General features: G+C 35.9%; 2 protein-coding genes across 2 annotated transcripts; one reads left to right on the forward strand and one right to left on the reverse strand.

Moving 5' to 3' along the window:
* The first annotated feature begins 8419 nt into the window (after window positions 1-8419).
* Window positions 8420-11612, forward strand: LOC111892212 (pentatricopeptide repeat-containing protein At5g61990, mitochondrial). Its single transcript, XM_023888280.3, has one exon. It carries the CDS (start codon window positions 8553-8555, stop codon window positions 11166-11168), a length of 2616 nt encoding a protein of 871 aa, XP_023744048.1. The 5' UTR covers window positions 8420-8552; the 3' UTR covers window positions 11169-11612.
* Window positions 11613-15671: 4059 nt separating this feature from the next.
* Window positions 15672-21763, reverse strand: LOC111892325 (ADP-ribosylation factor GTPase-activating protein AGD3). Its single transcript, XM_023888403.2, has 19 exons — window positions 21223-21763; window positions 20197-20273; window positions 19839-19936; window positions 19665-19735; window positions 19360-19422; window positions 19243-19287; window positions 19086-19151; window positions 18923-18970; window positions 18744-18839; window positions 18631-18672; window positions 18330-18539; window positions 18130-18261; window positions 17844-18050; window positions 17676-17762; window positions 17176-17496; window positions 16948-17096; window positions 16632-16722; window positions 16063-16544; window positions 15672-15985 (listed from the first exon to the last, which is right to left on the reverse strand). Exons 1-19 carry the CDS (start codon window positions 21283-21285, stop codon window positions 15871-15873), a joined length of 2463 nt encoding a protein of 820 aa, XP_023744171.1. The 5' UTR covers window positions 21286-21763; the 3' UTR covers window positions 15672-15870.
* Between the last annotated feature and the right edge of the window lie 471 nt (window positions 21764-22234).

Here is a 22234-nt window from a genome sequence, read left to right on the forward strand (position 1 = left end):
AAAAATAATAGCTAACTTTAAGAGTGATTTGGGATCAAAGTTTTTTAGACAACCTTTATCCGTTTATCAGTACCTCTCCCTTCATGAATAGATCTGGTCAATCGCCGGTATTGTGGTCCACTTAAACACGAGAGATTGTGATAAAATTAGGACATACTATACGTGACAAGACAATGTGATCTTAAGTTCCTAGATAATATTCCTTAAGGACCATTCAGATGATGACGACCAAAGATATTTGTTGTCCACCTAAATTGAGCAACGAGATCTACAGACAACATGTATGTGTTTAATTTTAATTATACTAGAACGTGTTTCCCGCTTCCTGGCATGCCCCAACCATCAAGGACTTCCAAAATACTTCTTACACCGGGTGAGCAGACAATTATTAAGAGAGAAGATAGATTTAGAATGCATATGTTGTACATCCAGGTCGGATCTCTTCCAATCACGCAAAGGATGAAACGTATGACTAATAGAAGTTTTAGAGGGATTGAGAAGAGAACGGTGCATATACTGTGTACCATGTCGGATTTTGAGTCACGCAGAGGAGACAGTATATGGCTAACAGATAGAAAGAATTTGCATAGATAGAAGATGCATAAAGATAGATTTGCATATGTTACCGTCCAGGTCGGATGTATTTCAATCACGCAGAGGAGGCAACATATGACTAACAGACAGAAAGAAAGAAAATAATCTTCTACAGACCTAATTTATCGGAATTCCCCAGTCACCCCAACCAACCGGAATTAAGGATAGAATCCGCACATCGAGGAAACGTGAATCCACAGTTCTAGATACGGGTTCTTTAGTGTAACCAGTAGATTCCCGTGTATATCTCCCTGCTCAACCTATCCGAGCGTCATATTGTCAGGCTAAATGGATCTATCTAGGTCAAGATTTTTCAAGTCTCTAGATTCCTTAAGTTCATCTATGCCTAGTCAAGTCCATTTTAATCTTTCGTGCCTACCAGCGCATCGAACACAGAGCCTAGACAATTCAGATTCAGTCCCTTACACAGATTCAGATTGCCTGTTATCACATGATTATATCACTTCCCAAAACATCTCCTGCAAGCACATTCCATTAACACCATATTTTTGATTTTCTGATTTTCTAATGTTTTTGGATTTTTTTTAAATTAAAATTTTCTAATTTTTGTTTTGTTTCTATTTCTCCCCCTAAATTTGTGCATAGGAGAGAAACGAAAGTAAATGCGCAAATTTAAACTATCCTAAAACAAAAAATAGTCTTTAAAGTGAATCAGCTTAAGAAAAACTCAGAAGTATAGAGAAGAAAATTCAAACCGTAAGTCACCGATTGAATTTGCATCCAAAAGATCTGAGAACATCACGCATAATCTCAGAACAGATCCAAAAATTCTTCACATCATTAAGCACTAACCCCATGAGTGATCCCTTCCTTTCTTCCCTTCCCGCAAAAGGACACATACTCTCAAGCAAAGGTCAAAATGTTGCACAGTTGAGAGATGCCTCCTATCATGTGCCTGGAACAGCCAATATCAGCAAACTGAAATTTGATGATATGCCTCCATAGTTGCTCCGACACAGAGCGGGATCAGTTGGTCTTTGGAACCCAATCCATTTTGAAACTGGGTCGACCTTTGTCATCCTTGCACGATACTCTCTCCCATGACATATCATGTTTATCACAAATAGAAGATGTAGAAATATTAAAGTCATTAAAAGATTTGGGAGTTTTAACGTTTGGTACCCATCTATATTCGGGTTTAACCCATTTCTTGTTCGATCCGATGGGTGCCTCGGCACTTGATTTGGAACTTGAATCCGGCTGCCTAGCTGACTTTGACCTAACCGGTCTTGGCTTCACAGGAGCATCTATTGAACTAGACTTCTGGGCCAGCATTCCCTTCTTGTTCTTGGGAGTTGGATGCTTGGCCTTGGGAGTTGAATTCTTAGCCTTCATGGCATTTCAATCGGCATTGTCTGAACGTGACCTTGAGGGGTTTCTTTTGAAGTATCTCCCTCTTGGTGCGTTCTGCCGGCCTTGAGCATAGTAGGGAACGTATGCGCGATTAGGACAATTTCTGGCAATGTGTCCAGGTGTTCCACAGTGAAAAAAAATCTTTTTCTTCACTATGAAGTTATTTCTTCTTGCCCATGGTGGTGTATCCATGCCTTGTCTCTTATTGATCCCACATGCACACTTGCAACAAGCACTCTGTTGCGCTGGAATTGGAGGCCTGTATTTCTCAACGACAGGTTTGTTAGGAGTAACATAATTCGAAGAAACAAAGTATGAGTTCAAGGAGTCATTGGTTTGTTCAGTAGTGTTCTCCTTATTCTCATATTCTGCTACTTTACTTGCACATGAAGTAGAAACGTTAATATTTTCAATTTGAATACCTCCTGACACAAATCCAGCTGGTTTGCCATATTGAAGATGTGCCTCCTTGTCAGTTTCTTTTTGTAGCATGGGGATGGATGTGTAGTTATGATTGAAAGGTGGAGGAACACTATCATACCCTAGACCCTTGTTTTTATTATCTTTGAATTTTAATTGGGTTTCAAATAAGGACTCGACTATCTGACTTGACGCAGTATAATTTTTAAAACTAACATCTGTTTTTCCACACTTAATTTTCAAAGTGTCAAGTTCTTCAGTTACAGCAGCAAGTTGTTTCTTAATATAGTCATAATTTTCACACTTGTTGCTATACTCTTCCTGAAGCTTCCTAAAGTCTTTGGTTTTTGCTTCTAATTCAGCCTTCAGGGGTTTCTGTCGTTTCCTAAGTTGATATCCTTCGTATTTTAGGTCCTCGACTTCCCTTTTTAGCAAATCATTATGTTCACGAAGAATTTTAATCGTATCTTCACAAGATGGAGTACATGAAACTTCACATGATTGAGAACACGAAACTTCATTGACCGGAAGGTTTGCGAAACTCATTGTTTCTCCACATTTCAAAGCATCAAGCTCTTTAATTACATCAGAAATACTAAGACGATTGAGATCTTTTGTCTTCTTGGCGACGGCTATGTTCATATCCCACGATTTCGGAAGTGAATTTAGCAGCTTTTTGTTTATCTCGGACTTAGTAAAGAAGATCCCAACTATATTCATCTCAGTAGTGAGTGTTGTAAATCGCTGCAACTGAGTTTCGAGGGTTTCTCCAAGGATATAATAAAAAATGTTGAAATTTTGTCTTAACATATCCTGACGACTCTCTTTCATGTTTTCAACTCTTTCGTAGACCTTAAAATCCATTAAAAAGCACAACTAGAAGCCAAAATAAAACTTAAAAGTCAAACCCTTTGATTATGAACCTCAAAAGTCAACCTTAAAAGTCAAATTTAAAAAGTTAAACTCAAAAGTCAAACTTGAAAAATCAAACCGAAGAGCTAAATTTGAAAATTTAAAAGTTAAACAAAAAAGTCAAAGTTTAAAGTCAAAGGTCAAATTTGAAAGTCAAAGTCAAAATTTTAAATAAAAAATCAAAAATAAAAGTTAAATATAATTTTTAATTTTTATTATTATTATTATTATTATTATTATTATTATTATTATTATTATTTTATTTTAATTTTTTTTATTTTGGATGAAAAAGGAATTTAAAATTAAAAGAAATTGAGTTTTTGTGTTAAAAGTGTCAAAAATGCGAAACTTGAAGCGAAAAAGATGCTTTATGAATTAAATTCGGAAGGAGAGACACAAAGAGTCTGCTAGCCGAGATGGTAAGGCGCATACTTGATGAACTAGAGGATCCGGGTTTGATCCCCGCCACCCTCACTTCCGCTTCCCAATTTTTTTAGATGCGATGCGAGGCGAGGAATCAGCTGCGATGCGAGGAGGTGCGAGGTGCGAGGCCGTAAACCACCGAGGCCGAGGCCGCAAACCTCGGGCCGTGAACCTCGAGCCGCAAACTCCGGATCGTGAACCTCGGGCCGTGAACTCCGAAACCCTAGCCGCCGGCCGCAAACTCCGCCACACCCTCGCAGGTTTCGACCAAAAACACCGATTTTTCGGCTTTTAAGCTCCAAAACTCGATCAAAAACCTTTTTTATGAAAAACATGAAGAACAAACCCCCCTTATTTTTCAGAGATCTACCCAAAAACACAAAAATCTTTCGAAAATAAGATCAAATAATGCTCCAAATTTGACAAAATTAACTGATACAACCAAGCTCTGATACCAATTGTAAGTCCCTAAAATGCATGTGTATCAATCAAATCCGTTTGATGGTGCGGAATCCCAATCAAATGGATGATGTCATATAAAATAGAAGAAAAGAAGAAGAAGAATAATATGATGAATCTATGTATGAATTGATTAGAATGAAGATCCGGATACAAAAGATTCACACATACAAAACTTCTCTCTAGTTTCTCTCTTGGCCGTACACTCCTTGTGTTTCATCAATCTCTACTCCTCACCCTAACACCTATATATATACAAGGGAAACATGGGCTTGGTGAACATGGGCCGTAAATGGGTTTACGGCCGTAAACACCAAGCAGTTTACGGTCCAAGACACAAAAATACATTTTTCTAGAAAAGTAAAGTATAAACCATATTTTTGACCCAACAACTTCTAAATTCCATAACTTTCACATATGTTCTTTACATCCACACGTAGGTGGCAACATAATCTACAACTTTCTTTTAGACTCCATTGGCTAATTTTGACTTTATTTTTAAAGTAATATTTTAACCGACTTAGACAGTTAAAATCCGTTAAAAATTCATAACTTTGTCATCCGACATCCATTTTCGTATGTCTTTATATCGTTGAGTTCTTATTAACGAATTTTTTAATTCTCGTTTAGATTGTGTCGGCTAAAAATCGATCGATCTAGAAGTCGAATTCCGGGTTGCATACTACTATGCTAAATCTTATAAAAATCATAACCTCCTCATACAAAGTCAGATTTGGACGTTCTTTTTATGCACGCTCTCGGTTTAACGTATGCTATGACTTTTGTTTAGATCGCTAAGGCTAAAAAATATTTTATTGCAAACTCACTTTTTACGATACACAACGTCGTGCCGGTTTTGTCGCAAAACTTCGACAAGTCATAACTTCTTTGTTATAACTCGGATTTCAACGTTCTTTATATGTACGAAATCCTTGTGACATATACTATAATGTAACACTTGTTCCTGGTTCTAGAAGCCAATTATAGTTTTTAAGGGTTTTGTTCATGGACTTGGCGAGTTGGGAGTCCAACTCGTCGAGTAGGGGCATTTAATCGTGAGCGCGGGATCAGGACCTACTCGGCGAGTCGGAAGTCCCGACACGACGAATAGGAGCTGTAAGAGGAAACCCTAGTTTTTAAGGGTTGCACCTTATATAAGGATCATTATCTACACTTGTGGCCTCCCTTAGCATCTTATTATCTTTTAGAGAGACATTTTTGGGCGTGAACCCCCCTTGAGTGAGAGTAAGAGCTTGGTTTAGCAAACTTGGAGTGTTGAAGAAGAGATTTAGAAGAAGGAACAAGAGGGGAAGCAGTAGATCCAACATCTACATTGTATTGGGCAACATTTTAAGGTAAAAAGTCATTACCTTGAACTGTAGATTCTTAGATCTCTCCTCTCCCAAGTACATGTCCATTTTGGGGCAAATGGAGTCCAAGTTTAGATCTGGACGTATCACTGAGATATAGTTTCAGATCTGGACCTTTTTAGGTCCCCAAAGTCACAAATTTGCTCCCTTTATGTAGCTTAACCCTTCCCATGCACACAAACCTTGTTGAGAACATAATATTGACCTTTTAGCATTGTGAGGCCTTGTATGCACGTAAAGTTTGCAACTTTACGTGGCATCTGTGATAGGGAAGGTTGGATATGAAGTTTGTGACTCCAGATTCCACTGTAAAGGACCGAAAACGAAATGGACTAAGGGAACTCGTCGAGTCGCTTTATGAACTCGACGGGTCGGGTTTACGGCTAAGCATGTACGACCAAGGAGTTTACAGCCATAGGGTTCTCGGCCAGGTGTTTACGGTTGAGAGTTTGGAGGGGACTTGACGAGTCACTCTAGTGACTTGGCGAGTCGACGAGTTATGCAAGGAACTCGACGAGTGGCTGGTTATACTCGATGAGTTGAGGTCAACATGGACCGTTGACTTTGGCTATGGACTTTGACTTTGTCCAGGGTTGACTATGAGGGTATTATGGGTTTAGGTTAAGTAAATCACTTGATGGTTATAGGCAGTCGAGAAGAAGTAGCGTGGGACATATCTGACTTCAGCTTACCAGTTCAGCATTCGAGAGGTGAGTCTTCTCACCATACTGATGGGTCTAAGGCACTAAGGCCGACCCATTTTATGATAGTTGGTATACTCATTGTGTAGAGGTGTGTGGCATAATTTTGTTGAGAAATGTGGTAGAGATAGCCTCTATGGCTATGGTAGAGATAGCTTTATAGCTAACGGTAGAGATAGCCTTTATGGCTAATGGTAGAGATAACTCTTATAGCTAACGGTAGAGATAGCCTTTATGGCTAATGGTAGAGATAGCTTTATAGCTAAAACGTTATGGAATATGTGGTATAGGTAGTCTTCATAGAAGTTATGATGTGTGCTATGTGGCTTGTGTGTGGGGTATGCTATGGGAAACTCACTAAGCGTTAGCTTACAGTTTGTGGATTTGTTTCAGGTACATCTGAGTCCAAGGGCAAGGGCAAAGCTTGATGGTACGATGTGCACTCTCTCTTAGGTGTTTTTATTGGACACTTTGATATTTGAAAATAAAGTTGTAATGAGTATGAATTTGAAAACAATTGTTGTGGAATTTCATGATATATGGAAATGTGTTTGATTGATTAAAAAACGAAAAATTTCTTTGAAAAAAATTGGGTCGTTACATATAACTTGGTTAAGATTATTTATTTAAATAATCTTTTATCAAAAAGTCATTTTGACGCTTATTGTCTTTAAATTGACTAGTCCGAATCTACGGACATTACAAAACAACGATCTTTGTGGTCCATTGGATGAGAGGACGCCTTCTGGAAAGTTTGAATGGTTGGTTTGATGGATTAAGAGCTTATTGGATTAAGTTGGTCTGATAATCCCCATGATGTGGCGAATGGATCCCCACGACGTGGCGGATGACTGCCTTGCGTCTATTTTGTCGTCTTCCTGCCACAACACGACCAAGGATGGCCATGACGTGGTGGTCAATCGTAGGTTGAATTTTGACTTTGACCGTTGATTTTGACCATTGACTTTGACTAAGTTTGACTTAGGGGCATTTTGGGTATTTTAGGTTGTAGTATGAGATTTAGTCATTATTTGATTTATAGGTGACCTGTAGAGCTGGTATTCGGAGCAGTGTTATGTTTAAATATCTTCAAACAGTGAGGTGATTTTTCCTCACTATAATTGTGGGTCGAAAGCACCAATGCCGGCCTACTATGTTATGTATCCTGGTATATAGGATGTTTTACTGTAACGATCTGTTAGATCTATATCATGATATATATGATGTTGTTATGTTGTAGTGATTTGTTAGATTTGCCTGTTTGTCTGTTGGCTGGTTATATGTTTATCTGTTGCATATGTCGACATAGTGCGATTTTGGGTTGAGGCTTTACTGTTATGTGAATGAGCCAACAAACCACAGTATTCCAGTCCGATGAATGATTGGACCCGTTTGCATATTGGCATTCCAGTCCGATGACTAATTGGGCCGGGGGTAATCCAACCTGATGTATGTGGACCTGAGAGTATTCCAATCCGATAATTGATTTGATCCAACATGCATGAGTTTATATGTTCTGTTGTGTGGGATACTTTGGGGGAATTCATTAAGCATGGGCTTATGATTTAAATGTTACGTTTCAGGTACTTTGAATGATAAGGGGAAAACAAATGTGTGAGCGTACACGTCCTTTACTGACATGTTTTGGAGACTTTATGATACTTTGATTTTTGGATATTGTATTTGACATTTGGTTTTGATTAAAAACAATGATTTTACCTCAATTAGAAAAATGAAAATTTTCACATTGATTTCTGGGACGTTACAGAAACAAAGAATGAAACTATCACCACCGACTTACATTAGAGAGGAGGAGTGAGAGAGGGAGAGATAGAATCATAAGGACAAATTATGTGCAAAAAAATAAAATGTAGTTTTGTCATTTCACATACAATTAACAAAGTTAGTTACAAAAACCGTTTGTGTGTAATGTTTGCTCCAAAGAAATCAACCATAAAAAAAAGGTTTCATATGAACTATTTTAAGGAAAAATTGAAAAGCAAAAAGATCATTTGTAAAATTTTGTCTTATAAAAGTTAGTTATAAAAAAATATTTTATTGTTTTTTTTAATCAACAAGTATTTTTGAAAAGAAATCCTAAACACCCCTAATAATAATTATATGATTTTAATATGGATTATTTCTCTTCAAATACAATCATCAAAATGAAAATCTGTAAATGGAAGTCCTTGTTATCGAATCGAATGCTTCACCCACGTAACATCGAAGTCGAACCCCAGCGTTTTCTATCTCTCTCCCAGCGAACCTGCAAATGCGATTTACAGTCTAAGATCAAGAAATGATGAGATTATTTCCACGCGGGAACTTATCTTTCATCAACAACCGATTCGTGTTAACTTATCAATCAAGAAAATCTTCTTCAAACACCTCACGAATCAATGAGGAGACAGTCGGAGAAATCACAGCCATTCTCAGGAACCGCAACTGGCCTCACCTCCTAAATTCATCACCTAATCTTCTGAAATCCCTAAACCCAGATGTGATTCAATCTGTTCTTCACCAAAACCAACGTGCCGACCCTAATCGTCTTCTCCATTTCTTCAATTGGTCGATTCATCAAATTGGTACTCTTCAAAACCTAAAATCTTTCTTGATTCTCGCTGCGGTTCTTTGTAACTCCAATCAGTCAAGACATGCTAGTATTCTGTTAGGGCAAATGATTGAAACCCGGAAGCCGGTTTCGGATATCATGGAATCAATTGCTAGTTTTTGTGTGGAGGGCGAGGGTTTAAACTCTGGGTCTTCCTTATATGGAATGATTATTGATGCTTATAACAACAAAAGAATGTTCGATGAAGCTGTTTCTGTTGTATCAGGTATTAACAATAGGAATCATTTTCCAGATTCTTCTTGTGTTAATTCTATGATGACAAATTTATCGAAATATCATAAAAAAGAGTTAGCCTGGAAGGTGTATGACAAAATGCTTGAGTTACATATTGTTCCTGATGTGTATATATACACCAACTTGATTAGTGCTCTATGCAAAAATGGCAACATGAGTGAGGCCAAAAGGGTGTTTGTGGAAATGGGTGAAAAGGGTTGTGATCCAAGTTTGGTAACATACAATGTGCTCATTGGAGGATTATGCAGAGCTGGGCTTTTCGATGAAGCTTTTGAGCTTAAAACATCAATGACTGACAAGGGCTTGGTTCCTGATCAATATACTTACACAACACTCATAGATGGGCTATCCAAAGCTAAGAGATTGGAAGAGGCAAAGATGGTTCTAGAAGATATGTCAAAGGTAGGCACATATCCTGACCATGTGGCATATAGTGCTTTGATTGATGGGTTCATGAAACAAGGGTGTGTAGACGAGGCTTTGAAGTTGAAAGATGAAATGTTTGTTAATGGAGTCAAGCTAAATGTTTTCACATACAATTCAATCATATCTGGACTCTGTAAAGCTCATCGCTTTGAAGAAGCAATTGGAATATTGACAGGTATGAAAGAAAGAGGTACTCCACCTGATGTTTATTGCTATAATTCACTTATAATCGGTCTTTGTAAAGAAAAAAAGATGGAAGAAGTGCAGTCAATGTTAACTCAAATGAAGAATAATGGTGTTAAACCGAATTCTTTCACTTATGGATCGATAATCAATGGATATAGTAAAGTGCAGGATATGGAGTTTGCAGATAGGTATTTTAAGGAAATGATTGACTCTAATATAATCCCAGATCGTGTTTTATTTACAACTATGATAGATGGTCATTGCAAAAAGGGAAACATAAAAGAAGCATTTTCAATATTCAAAAGTATGCTTGGAAGAAACATTCTTCCTGATGTCATCACTTACACCTCTCTCATTTCTGGGTTCTGTAAGAATGGTGATATGCAAGAAGCTTACAATTTGGTTGATGAAATGAGTCAAAAAGGGGTTCCTCCAAATATTGTAACTTACAATGTTTTGATAAGTGGGTTATGTAAATTAGGTGAAATCAAGAAAGCTAAGGAGTTATTTGATGGAGTTTCTTGTAAGGGTTTGACACTCGATGGTGTGACTTATGCTACAATGATTGATGGGTATTGTAAATCCGGGAATTTGTCTGAGGCGTTTGAGTTGTTTGATAAAATGGATGAGAATGGTGTCAAACCGGATTATATTTCCTATAATGCCCTTCTCAATGGATGTTGCAAAGAGAAGGAGATCGAAAAGGCGATGTTATTATTCGACAAAATGGTGGAAAAAGGGATTGCTTCTGCTCATACTTACAACACTTTGATTGATGGATATTGCAAGATGGGAAAGATAGTGGAAGCGGATGCTTTATTGAAAGATATGATTGAAAACAAGCAAATAAAACCGAATCATGTCACTTTCACAATCTTGATAGATTGTTATTGCAAATCCGAAATGATGGAAGAAGCAGAAGATCTTTTTATCGAAATGCAAAATCGGGGTTTGATGCCAACGATTGTGACATACACTTGTTTAGCTCATGGTTATATAAAATCGGGAAAAAAATCGAAAATGATTTCGATATTTGAGGAGATGGTGGCGAAAGGTATTAGTTTAGATAAAGTGGTGTACGGAATGTTGGATGAAGATCAAGGGAGTTTAGAGAAATCTTTTATGCTTTTAGATGATTTGTTACAAAAGGGTATTTCGGGAAAAGATGTTTATGATAAATTGGTTGATGGGTTGTGTCAAAATGGTAAATTTTCTGAAGCAGTGAAATCGATTGATGAAATTGGGAAGCGTGGGGTTATGCTTAGTTTTGCTACGTGTACTACTTTAGTACGTAGTTTGCATAGTGCAGGATATAAGAATAAGTTGGAGGGAGTTTTGAATAGTATGGAAGGCTTTGGATGGGTCCCACAAGCATCAAGTTTAACTCACTTGATTGATCAAGATGTTGATTGGGAAAAAGATGGGCAAGTTGTATGAAAGTTTTGAATTTTGGGTGAAATTTTAGGTCAAGAAAATCGGTTGCTGTTTTTTGAACCAAAGAATGTGGTTCGTGTTTGTTGTGATATGAATAATAGCAATTTTCTTGATTTCGACTCGTATGATGTTGATGACAATGGTAGCAACCAATACCACGGGTACGAATGGCAGAGTTGTTATTATATGCAATTCATAGGGGCAATTTGGTCAAGACTCAAGAACTAGTACCTGGAAAATGGCGAAAGTGTACATATGACGCGAGTAAAATATATTAAGCATACAAGGCTTTAAAAAAGTTGTTGGTTGTGTTATTTTAGTTGCTTTGATTGTTTTCATGTTGTAGTTCTTTTGTTAAAAAAGATTTGGTGATGTTGCTTACAACTAACTCCTTGGAAAATTTGTGCCTTATGAAAAATAATCATTAGTTTTGAACATGTAAACAAAGATCACAAAAATGATTGAAGTTAAAACATGAAACTATTGTTTCTTATTCTTCTAATTTTGTTCATTGACATCATACAATGAATCAAATATCTTCATAAAAAAATTTCATTTTACGAATTCAACATGTTCACAAAAGACCACCGTTTCATGTCAACACAAGCTAAACATGTTTACCAAAAAAAACTCATTTTTATTACATTTATTACACCCTTTCTAGTACCCCTCGTCGACCCCAACAAGATTAACCCTTTTTAATGGCCCGTTAAGATCTTTCAAAAGGTTTCATACTTAAAACTATCACATCTTATTGTGCCATATATTCATGACTATTGTTGTTGTATTCATAGCAAATTTGTAAGCCCTTTCCCAGAATACAAAAGTACATATTTCCATATAACGTGTGTTTCAAACTTACGAAAAACAAGAGACTCAATGTACTCCACATCACAAATATTACAAGTTTAAACATTTTACTAACCCATTAGCATATTTGAGCTCTCAATGCACAAACATACCATGATAATGTACCTCAATGGATAATACATCTACATGTTGATGAAGATGCCATTGTGTCATAAAATTCAAGATAAATGAGTATAGTGGCATATGAAAACCTGCCAAAATCAAAACTCTAATGTACAATTTATATAAAACAAACCAAGAAGCAAAAAATGGAGTTGTCATTATCATATTTATTGATCACGGAGTTGTCGGTTTCATCTTATCATCTACCAAATTGAACATTATCTTTATTTCCATGTGTCAACTTTGTATTGGATGCTTGGATTTTATTTAGATAAACTATTTTAACATTATCTTAATTCATAATGATAAAAAAATGTAAATCATTATTTTTCTAGTATAAATAAAGTATAGCACCGACATATTCAGAATGCCTCATAATGAAAACTCATTGGGTTCGAATGAATATTCAGAATAGGAAGCATGGGTTGTTCAACATAATTGACAACTTGATGAAATCATCAATGAATTACTCATAGGTGGTCATCCTCCCAGAGCAAGAAGGAGGTATTACAACCGAGAATATGAGCAGGGTGAGGCACGTTCAGTGGAAGACTACTTTGTTGACAATCCAACGTATGATCAAGCAACCTTTCAACGTAGATTTCGTATGCAAATATCACTATTTCTCTTTATTATGACAATTGTTAAAGGTAATGACCTATATTTTCAACAAAGATGTGATGCCATAGGTAGACAAGGTCTTTCACCATTGTAGAAATGTACCGCAACTATATGGGCATTGACGTATGGACATTAGTAGATGCACAAGATTAATATTTGAGAATAAGTCAAACTGTACTAAGGCTATGTTTGGCGGACTAGCTGAAAAGCTAGCTGTTAGCTGAAAAGCTAGCTTATGGCTGAAAAGCTAGCTGTTAAATAAAAAGTTAGCTGATAGCTGAAAAGCTAGCTGATAAAAAATAACGTTTGGTAAAACTAGCTGAAATATATAAAATTATATAAAAGGACATGTAAGAATATGTGTTTCTATAATTAATTAAGGGGTGTATTTGGAAAATTTTAAAAAAGCTCCTAAAAAGCTAGTCTAAGTAGCTTTTCAAAAAGCTAGCTTATCAGCTACTTTTTGGCTTACCAAACACGACAACATAAAAAAGCTCGAAAAATAAGCTAGCTTATCAGCTAGCTGTGACGCGCCAAACACAGCCTAAGGGATGCTTTAATAAAGTTCGTAGAAGGTGTTATTTCATGTTTCGATGAAGAGTATCTTAGACAGCCCAATGAAGTTGATTAGGCAAGACCACTTCATGTAGGGGAAGAACGTGAATTTCTAGGTATGATAGGAAACATTGATTATATGCATTGGACATTGAAAAATTGTCCCACCACTTGGGCTAGACAGTATGTAGGTAGAAACGGTAAACCAACAATCATTTTGGAAGTCGTTCGTATGACTTATGGATATGACATGCATTCTTCGAAACACCCGGCACATGCAATGACATTAACGTCCCTAACTTCGAAAACACAATTTGTTTGTTAAACATCAAGAGACTGTCAGAAAAGATGTTGATCGAGCATTTGGAGTTCTACACGCTCGTTTTCCATTGACAAAATTGCAAAAATGGTCCCTGTGGTTGGCAAAATTCTGCAGTTTTGGTCCAAAACGAAATGTTGGTGCACCACTGGTCCAAAATTGGATGTTTCTATTGTTTTTGGTCCCTGTCAACATAAAAAGACTATTATACCCTTATATTTGTTTTTTTAAATTTTTTTTTATATTTATTCAAATGTTTTTCATTAATTAAATTGAGAAAAATCTCTCTTTCTCTCTCTCTCGTTACATGATTCATTAGAGGAAGAAATAAGGCATGTTCATCATCTCTCCCTCTCCACAACCTGCAACTAAAAACAAAAACATATGAACATCGTCTTCTTTGAGAGGAAAACGGGATTGTGTGAGAGATAGAGATGCAGAGAAATGGGTCCAGGAAAAGAAAATGGTTGCAAAGGAAGACTCGATTCACTCTTTCTCTTCCACCACCATCTCCGTTCTCTGATCATATCAACCACCATCTATCCACCGTCATCGCCATACAAATTCAGTCTCACCATCATCACCTTCATCCATTATCAGATTCTTTTTTCATAAATCTCAATCATTCAAGAATCACCATCAAGATTAGTCTAACATAAACAAGAATGAATCAACATCATGTGAGGTAGAATTGATTAACAAATTGTAAAGCAAATCGTGAATGATAAAACAGATAACATGATACCTATTCAACCATTTCAGAACCTGATTCAGCATACCAAAACCCCCACCATCTCAATCAATTTCGAGAATCATCATCGATTATCAACCCAACAACTTATCACTACCATTATTCCTCTTGATAAACCATCTCCCAAGACACCTTAATCACCCACAATCGAACACCTTCCTTTACCCCTTTCCCGAACCACCAAACAACCCTTAAATCGGATCCTTGAGAGCTGCGATCAAAAATACATATACACACCTATTAATCGAGCGATTAAGGTTTACTGGGTTTAAAGTGGTTGACTCTTGACATATTTGAAATCGATTTCGTCCCCTGATATGTATTCAACTTCTCAATCGATTTCAAAAAGTGTGTGTGTGTGTTTGAATCCTTACTAAAGCGATGATGAGCTAAGAATTCTTCCAAATATGCAGATTGTTGTTTTAGAGGGAGAAAGAGACGAAATAGGGACAAAGAGGAGTGAATGAGATGAGAAGTGAAGATTTAGGTATTGTGGGATGGTAAGCTGAAAATGTGATTTGATGGAGAAACTGATGAAGAAGATAAACTGATAAAGAAACCGATGAAGTGAAGATTTGGTTTTTTTTAGAGAGAGAGAGAGAGAGAGAGAGAGAGAGAAAAGGTGGTATTATTTTCTTTTTATTTTTTAATGAAAATAGTAATAAAAAGTTAAAAATAAATAAAAAAGAATCATTAAAGGGCATATTCGTCATTTCAGGTTGGGTTTGGACTAAAAACACACAAAATGTCAACCATAGGGACCAAAACCACACAAGGTATCTAAAATTGGACCAGTGGTGCACCAACATTTCATTTTGGACCAAATCTGCAGAATTTTGCCAACCACAGGGACCATTTTTGCAACTTTGTCTTTTCCATTTCTTCGATGCCCATGACTTTTGTGGGACAAGGATATGATGGGGTAAATTATGATTACGTGTATTATCATTCATAATATGATTGTTGAGGATAAACTTGTACATACTTTCATTGTCATGATCCATTCGAATTTCTAAATGACAGGTCTACAAATTGGTAACGAAGAACCTCTATTGAAGATGACAAGAAAAATTTAGAATATTCTATTGTACAAATTGCAGACCTATCAATAGAGCACAACTTCGCTATAACAAGGAAAAATAGGAAGTCAAGGGATAACCGGTACATTAGGTAGCCAATTACCCATTGCTATAATGGATAAGTAGAATTCCCTAACAAGGAATAATTTACAAGAGCAATGTTGAAATAAGAAAAAAAAATGAAAGTATAATGATATAACAAGGAAAAATAGAAAGTATATTGGTATTTCTTGCATTTAGCACATGTAAGTATTACAAAAAAATTGGTTAATGTACAGCATGCTATATCTCCTAGTTACCAAAAATTTAAGCATTTTTTATAAGTTACTATTATGTATTGTGTATAAAGTAAATATACAAGGTCCATGGTTGACCAAAATTGAGCTGTTAACCTACTAGTCCTTGGTGCTATCTCTTTGGTGCTCGTAGAAGGGCAAGGAGTTGGATATCATCAATTCCTAATTCTGACACAAGCTGACGTGGCGTTTTACCTTCCATGTCTGCTGCTAATGGATCGGCTCCCCTATCAAAAACCAATCAAACTTGTCTTACTACTACTACTACTCATATCAACAACTCCAATATACTAATGTTAAATACCTGGTAAGAAGTAACTTTACGATTGCAAGTCGGCCTCTCATGATACCATGATGAAGTGGCGTTTGACCTTTTGAATCACAAGCATTGATATTTGCTCCATGTTGTAACAGCAGTTCCACCATGGTACAGTCAGCAGTTTGGGAAGCCAAGTGAAGAAGGGAACAACCATCTAGGGCTTCATTGGTTAAGGGATCATTAGTCCCTTTTATTGAGGCTGAAGATCTTGAGGAGGAACTATCTGTAGAATAACTTTTTAAGTAGTCACATTCGTATTCATGGTCATGGTCAACCTCAACTGTAGTTAGGTCTTGTGAGTGTGTGATGGAAACACCATAAGTGGCATTCACATCTGCATTGCATATGATGATAAGAAGGTAAACTGCTTTCTTGTCATTACAACGCACATTTTCCCATAATTGTTGTTCCAGTGTCATGAGATGACTAGGGTCTTTTACTTTTTGAATGTATCTCTTTTCTGAATACTGCAATTACAAGATATATATGATGTTTTGGAGTTAATTTTATTGATGAACAATGGCTCAAGTAGTAAAAAATGGAAATGAACTTGCCTTTGCATGAATGAACTTTTCCTTTGTGGATATATGATCATCACAACTAGGTTTTCCAAAGGACTCACCTGATTTATCAGACTCCATGGATCTACAATCATATAAGAATCACAACATCAAGATCAAAACTTGATTCTGCTCATTTTTTTTATTAACACAGCTGTTTCGTTGGATGGAAATTAACAAAATAGAAGGAATCAGATTCCTTCATGATTGGTCGATTCCATTCCATCATACCAAAATTTAGCATTTGACATGACACTTTAGCTAACCCAAAGAAAGAGGATATAATAATTTGTATTAAACTAATATTTACCTCCAAGATAATTCATCATCAGCCTGATGACTTCTTTTTACAGTCAACATTTTCTCCCATACTGAATTGGCAAATACATTCCCTAATGACTGGAACAGCTTAATCACAGAAGGTTCCCATGCCTTCACATCAAGTTCCAAAGATCTTACCTACACAAAACCAATGCCAGATTAAAAAAAATCCCCCAAAACCAAAACCAAAAATAACAAATTCAAGGGTAAAACTGACCTTGGATATATGAACACCAAGATTGCGATGAACACCTGAACACTCAATGCAAATAAGAACTCCAAGATTTAAGGAAGCCCAGTCTGGATCAGGTGCACCACAATCAGCACACTTATCATTACCAACTATCTTTCTCAATGCATCAACTGGTTTTTCATTTCTTCCACCATATCTTAATTGTTGTGAGCTTTTACATGCACGCATCATGTTTCTTGAACTCCTATCTTTCTCACTGCTACATTCTGCAGATGTCTTCCTATCTTGACTCATTGGGATTTCTCCTCCTAAGCTACCTTCACTCGTAGGACTTGTACATAGATGCTGCACAAAACATAACAAGTTTTATCATCTTAAAAATTTAAATATGGAATGTTGCAGATAATAGCAATGTACTTATTTAAAAGATGTTTAAGTAAATAAAGTATGTTGCCTATATTGGTAAAAAGAGTGAAGTAGGTTGCTATTTCCTGGAATTTAAGGTATACCCTTTTGAAACCTACCATCTCAGGTGTTTGGGAACTTAAGAGTGAAGCTATTACTCCGTTTATTTTTTCAATCCAATCCAATTGTTCCAGTGAGCTTTCTGCCTGGATATAGTTTAGAGGATCAGAATTCAAAAGGAAAATGACAGATTATGATGATGAGAAACACAAAGAAAGTCAACTCACTTGTAAAGTGTATATCTTCATTGGAGAGATAATCCTGAAACAAAATCTCAAATCTGATTGTTCAGCATCAGGCTTTATTGTAGATGTAAGCAAGTTGACTGTGTGGCGTGCCACATCCTGCACCCCACCATGATAATGAGAAGATAGCCACCTGCTGAGTATACCAGGCCCAGGCTCAGCTGTATTACCTCTCTGTACACCAGATCCCTGAAAATTATTATATACAACATAAATACAGATAAAGATTGTGATTATTTATCAAGAAGAAAGAATCTGATTGACTTACAGGAGGTCTGGCTAATTGCTTGCGATAGTAATACAGCATCCCTCGGTTATCAAGTACAAAGAATCTTCTCTTCCAATCTCCTCTCAAATTTGAGGAGCGTTTTGATAGGTATCCTTGTTTGATGTTTTGAACCTAAACTATTGAAGTCTTAGCAATTGGAAAATAAAGATAAGAATACAATTCTAAAAGTAAAAGAGTACCTTCCCCTCTGCACCAGACTGCATAACTGCATGTATTACTTTATGGGAGTTTCTTGGATATTGTTGTGCCATGTCACCATTACCAACAGAAATATTAGAAGATATTCTGCTTCCCACATCAATGTGTTTCTTGTACTCTTGAACCCTTTCGTTTAGTGTTTGCTGTTCTGAATAGTAGCTTTGTCTGGCTTTCTGTGCATGTAACAATACCTGTAAAAGAATTGAAAAAATAAAACTTTTGTGAAGTAGAAGTCAAAAAGAATGAAAACATTGTAAGTTCCAATTTATCAGTAATAAAAACCTGTTGGATGTAAGGCTGCATTTGAATTAACAACTCATAACCCTACAAAAACAAAAAAGGGTTATTAGTTTGGAAGAAGATTGAAAAAAGGAGAAAGAAAAAGAATGATTTACCTGTTTGAAATAATGAAGATGGGCGTCCATTGCCTCACCAAGAGATTCCACAATCTCAAATCTTTTCTTTGTTTCGACGCTTGAAAGAGCAGAAACCTGAAGTGATATTGGATATGACATTATTGCCCTTCACATTCGATAAAAGAAATGTAAATGGAGGGGGAGAAATGTGTAAATACCAGATTGAAGCGAGCTTGCTCAAATGTCATTCTTGCATTATAAAGTTCCTGGAACGTCTCTCTACCAAATTAGAATTCCAAATGACGATGTTACCCATGTATAACAAACACCAAATTATTGCATTATATTTTAAATTATTTTTATACGTGACAACACATATACCTCCTCCATTGCAGCAGCTATTTCTGTTCGAGTACTTTTTCTCAATGATAAAAACTTGTCACGTATCTGCAAACCAAAATGTGCAAACATGATGACATGTCAAATACTCAAATGTACTTACATTACATTCATCTCTTTGTATAGAAAAATTAAATACCTGGCTATAAACAGCATCAGCCTTGTCAAAACGTTTCCTAGCTTCCTGTATCACTCAAAAAAAAAGTATTAACAAAAATGTTGAGATAATATTATGAAATATAGTAAATTACAAAACCTTGATATCTTGTAGCTCCATATTGGTGAAGCGAATTAATCTATCGCTTAGTGTATGCTCAATCTGGAAAAAGACAAATGATAAAGAAGATATTAAGATTAAAAGTGTATGCTCAATCTGGTATAAGTGTTGCAAATTCCATAACTATGCTATTTTACATATGTAAATGAAAGATCTTTTTCATATAATGATTATATTGTAAAAGCTAAGTTTATGTCCACTAAAAGTAAATGACCCCATTGTGTAAATATGTAGGTGCTTGAGTGGTATTTTGGTAAAAAATTGAAAAAATAAAAAATTAAGACCTTTGATCGAAGACTTTCTTTATATGTCCCAATTTCTCTTAAAACAACTGCAAACTTTATCATGTCAGGACCTGGGAACATAAAAACAAATGGTATTACAAAGTTTTTTTAGTCAATGTAAAAGAATTCATCCTAAAGCTACAACTTTATTTAACTGAAATTTTTTAATTTTACCTCCAAAAGCCATAGAAATAGGATCAGGTCCTCCACCAAAACTTTCAAGGGAGCTTGCAAAAGCAGCATCCCTTTCATTTGCTTCTGTTAGGCCTTCTCTGTAAAACCCAAAAAGAAGAAGTAAGTAACATTTTCACAAACACATGGTGGGCATGCAGCTAAGTTAGAGCACAAAATGATCAACAATGCAATCATGGTAGAATATTATTGTTATTGTATAGATCTTTTGAATTGTATGTAAGTTTTTTGGGGAAATGTAAGTGTTTTGTATCTGATCTATTTCTTTTGTGGAGTTTAATAAATTTGGATGGTTAAAAGGTGTGAAAATTGCTAATAGAAGAAACAAATAAATCCTTACGTGTACTTTCGACAGCCTTTGTAGAATTTGGAACCTCTCTCCCTTAGTGTCTCTGCAATTTCTTCCAAACACTGGATCTGCATTATGGAAAATTATACATTCACAGTTATATACTTGAGAATGTGAAATACTTTGTCAAGGAAAAACCGATGTCTTTCAAGTATACAAAAATATTGGAATACATAAACAGCATTTCAATTATTGTAAGCACATATATACATTTGAAACATGCTTAAGGCTAACTAAATGCAATGGATTATGGCATTATGCAATGCTAGTCAGGTTGCTCTCAGCTCTATGTAAGACTAGAGATTTGTAACTTACTTAATTGATGCTTGTGATATTGGAATTATAACTAAAATTGATACTGGAATCATGAAAAAGTTTGTTTAGGTTAGCTTGTTAGTGTTGGTAGGGTTGTCAATTTGGTAGTTCATTTTGTTAATTTTCTTTTGTTGATTTACTTATTCTTCAAATTCGTATTCAAATCATAATTGGCCACTGTTTCAAGCATGTATTTTTAACTTTTTCTGTGAATTCAATCTCTCAGTTTTAATTGACATCTAAAACGTAAATCTCTAGTATACAAGTTTACATGAATCATAAATGTGTTGATCCTGTTGGTAAAAATTACTCTGTTTGCAATCTTTCAGCCTTTATGATTAATAAAGTTGAGGAACATAACAAGTAAAATGGAATGACTATTATAACTCAAAGCCTTATTCATAAGAAAACAGAATCAACTTTCTGTAAAGTGGTAAAAGAGGTTCAAACCAGAAAGTAATTATCTACAAGGGGATGGTTTGATGAATCAAAATGCAACAAGATAAGATATTCACTTTCTATTATACAGCTTACCACTTTGGCATCGAATTAAACCAACATGTCCCCTCATTGAACAACAATACTATCGATTTGATTGACAAAAGGAGCATACTATTTCTCAAAGACATAACAAACCACAAAAACCATAAACAACATGCTTTCAAATAGGTAAATCAAAATGCTACAGATAGCATCACAAACCTGTTGACGGAACATTGGGGAATCGTCGAGTTTGGAGAAATACATCATTGCCTCCTGCTGCATTGATCCCAACCTCCAGCATTAGGGGGCACGCAACTACTTCTGAAATAATATAATCCTCTTCTGGGACGCCCTAATTTCGATCACAAAATGAGAATGGATACCCACTCTTCAATACATCTTCTTCTTCCCGACCCTTCAGTCTCGATCAATTCAGAATGAAATTGAATAATAGGGTTAAATACAATTGTATGATCGTGGCCTTCAGAATCGATGACGGATAGGAAGGATGTAGGAACAATAACAGGAACGAACAACGTAGAGAGAGAAAGAGTGAGTTTGGGATCATTTTTGAACGAAAGATGCGGGAAAATAGGGAGGAGGGAAAAACAGAGGTAGCGAGTTTTCGTGGATGCCATTAAAGTCTCCGATGTTTCCTGTGTTGCTCCTACTCTCTGTTGAGATATCAAAGTTAAGCCGAAGGGTTTACAAGGGGCTACGGGCATCTACGGTGGTGCGCGCCAAAAAGCTGTAACATGCAAACAACCAATAACAATTTTTTATTTATTATCATAAAATTCTACTTTTGACATCTTATAGATTCTCATACCATTAGTTTGATTATTGAACACACTTCTTAAAGTACATGATCTAATGTATTTTTAAGTGTAATAAATGGTAATAATAAGAGTAAATTACATTTTTGGTATGTGGTTAACACTCTTCGACGGTTTTGGTCCAAGTTTTGTAAATTGATATGAATAGTCCTTATAGTTTCAAAATGCATGCTTGATCCATTTGATTGTTAGCTGGTAGGTCGGTCAATTGCCCTCGAGGCCATTTTTGTCTTTTTATTTGTCTCTCTACTCATGTGCATATCCATTATGTAGCATCGAGCTATCCCTCAAATTTTACCGTAAAATGTAAATTTAATGAAAATTCATCGAAATTTGTAGAAAATTTGTCACAAATTTGTCACGAAGCCGTTGATAGTTCATCATAAAGTCTGATA

This window comes from Lactuca sativa, chromosome 4 (assembly GCF_002870075.4).
Source record: "Lactuca sativa cultivar Salinas chromosome 4, Lsat_Salinas_v11, whole genome shotgun sequence".
In the NCBI taxonomy this organism is placed as follows: domain Eukaryota; kingdom Viridiplantae; phylum Streptophyta; class Magnoliopsida; order Asterales; family Asteraceae; genus Lactuca; species Lactuca sativa.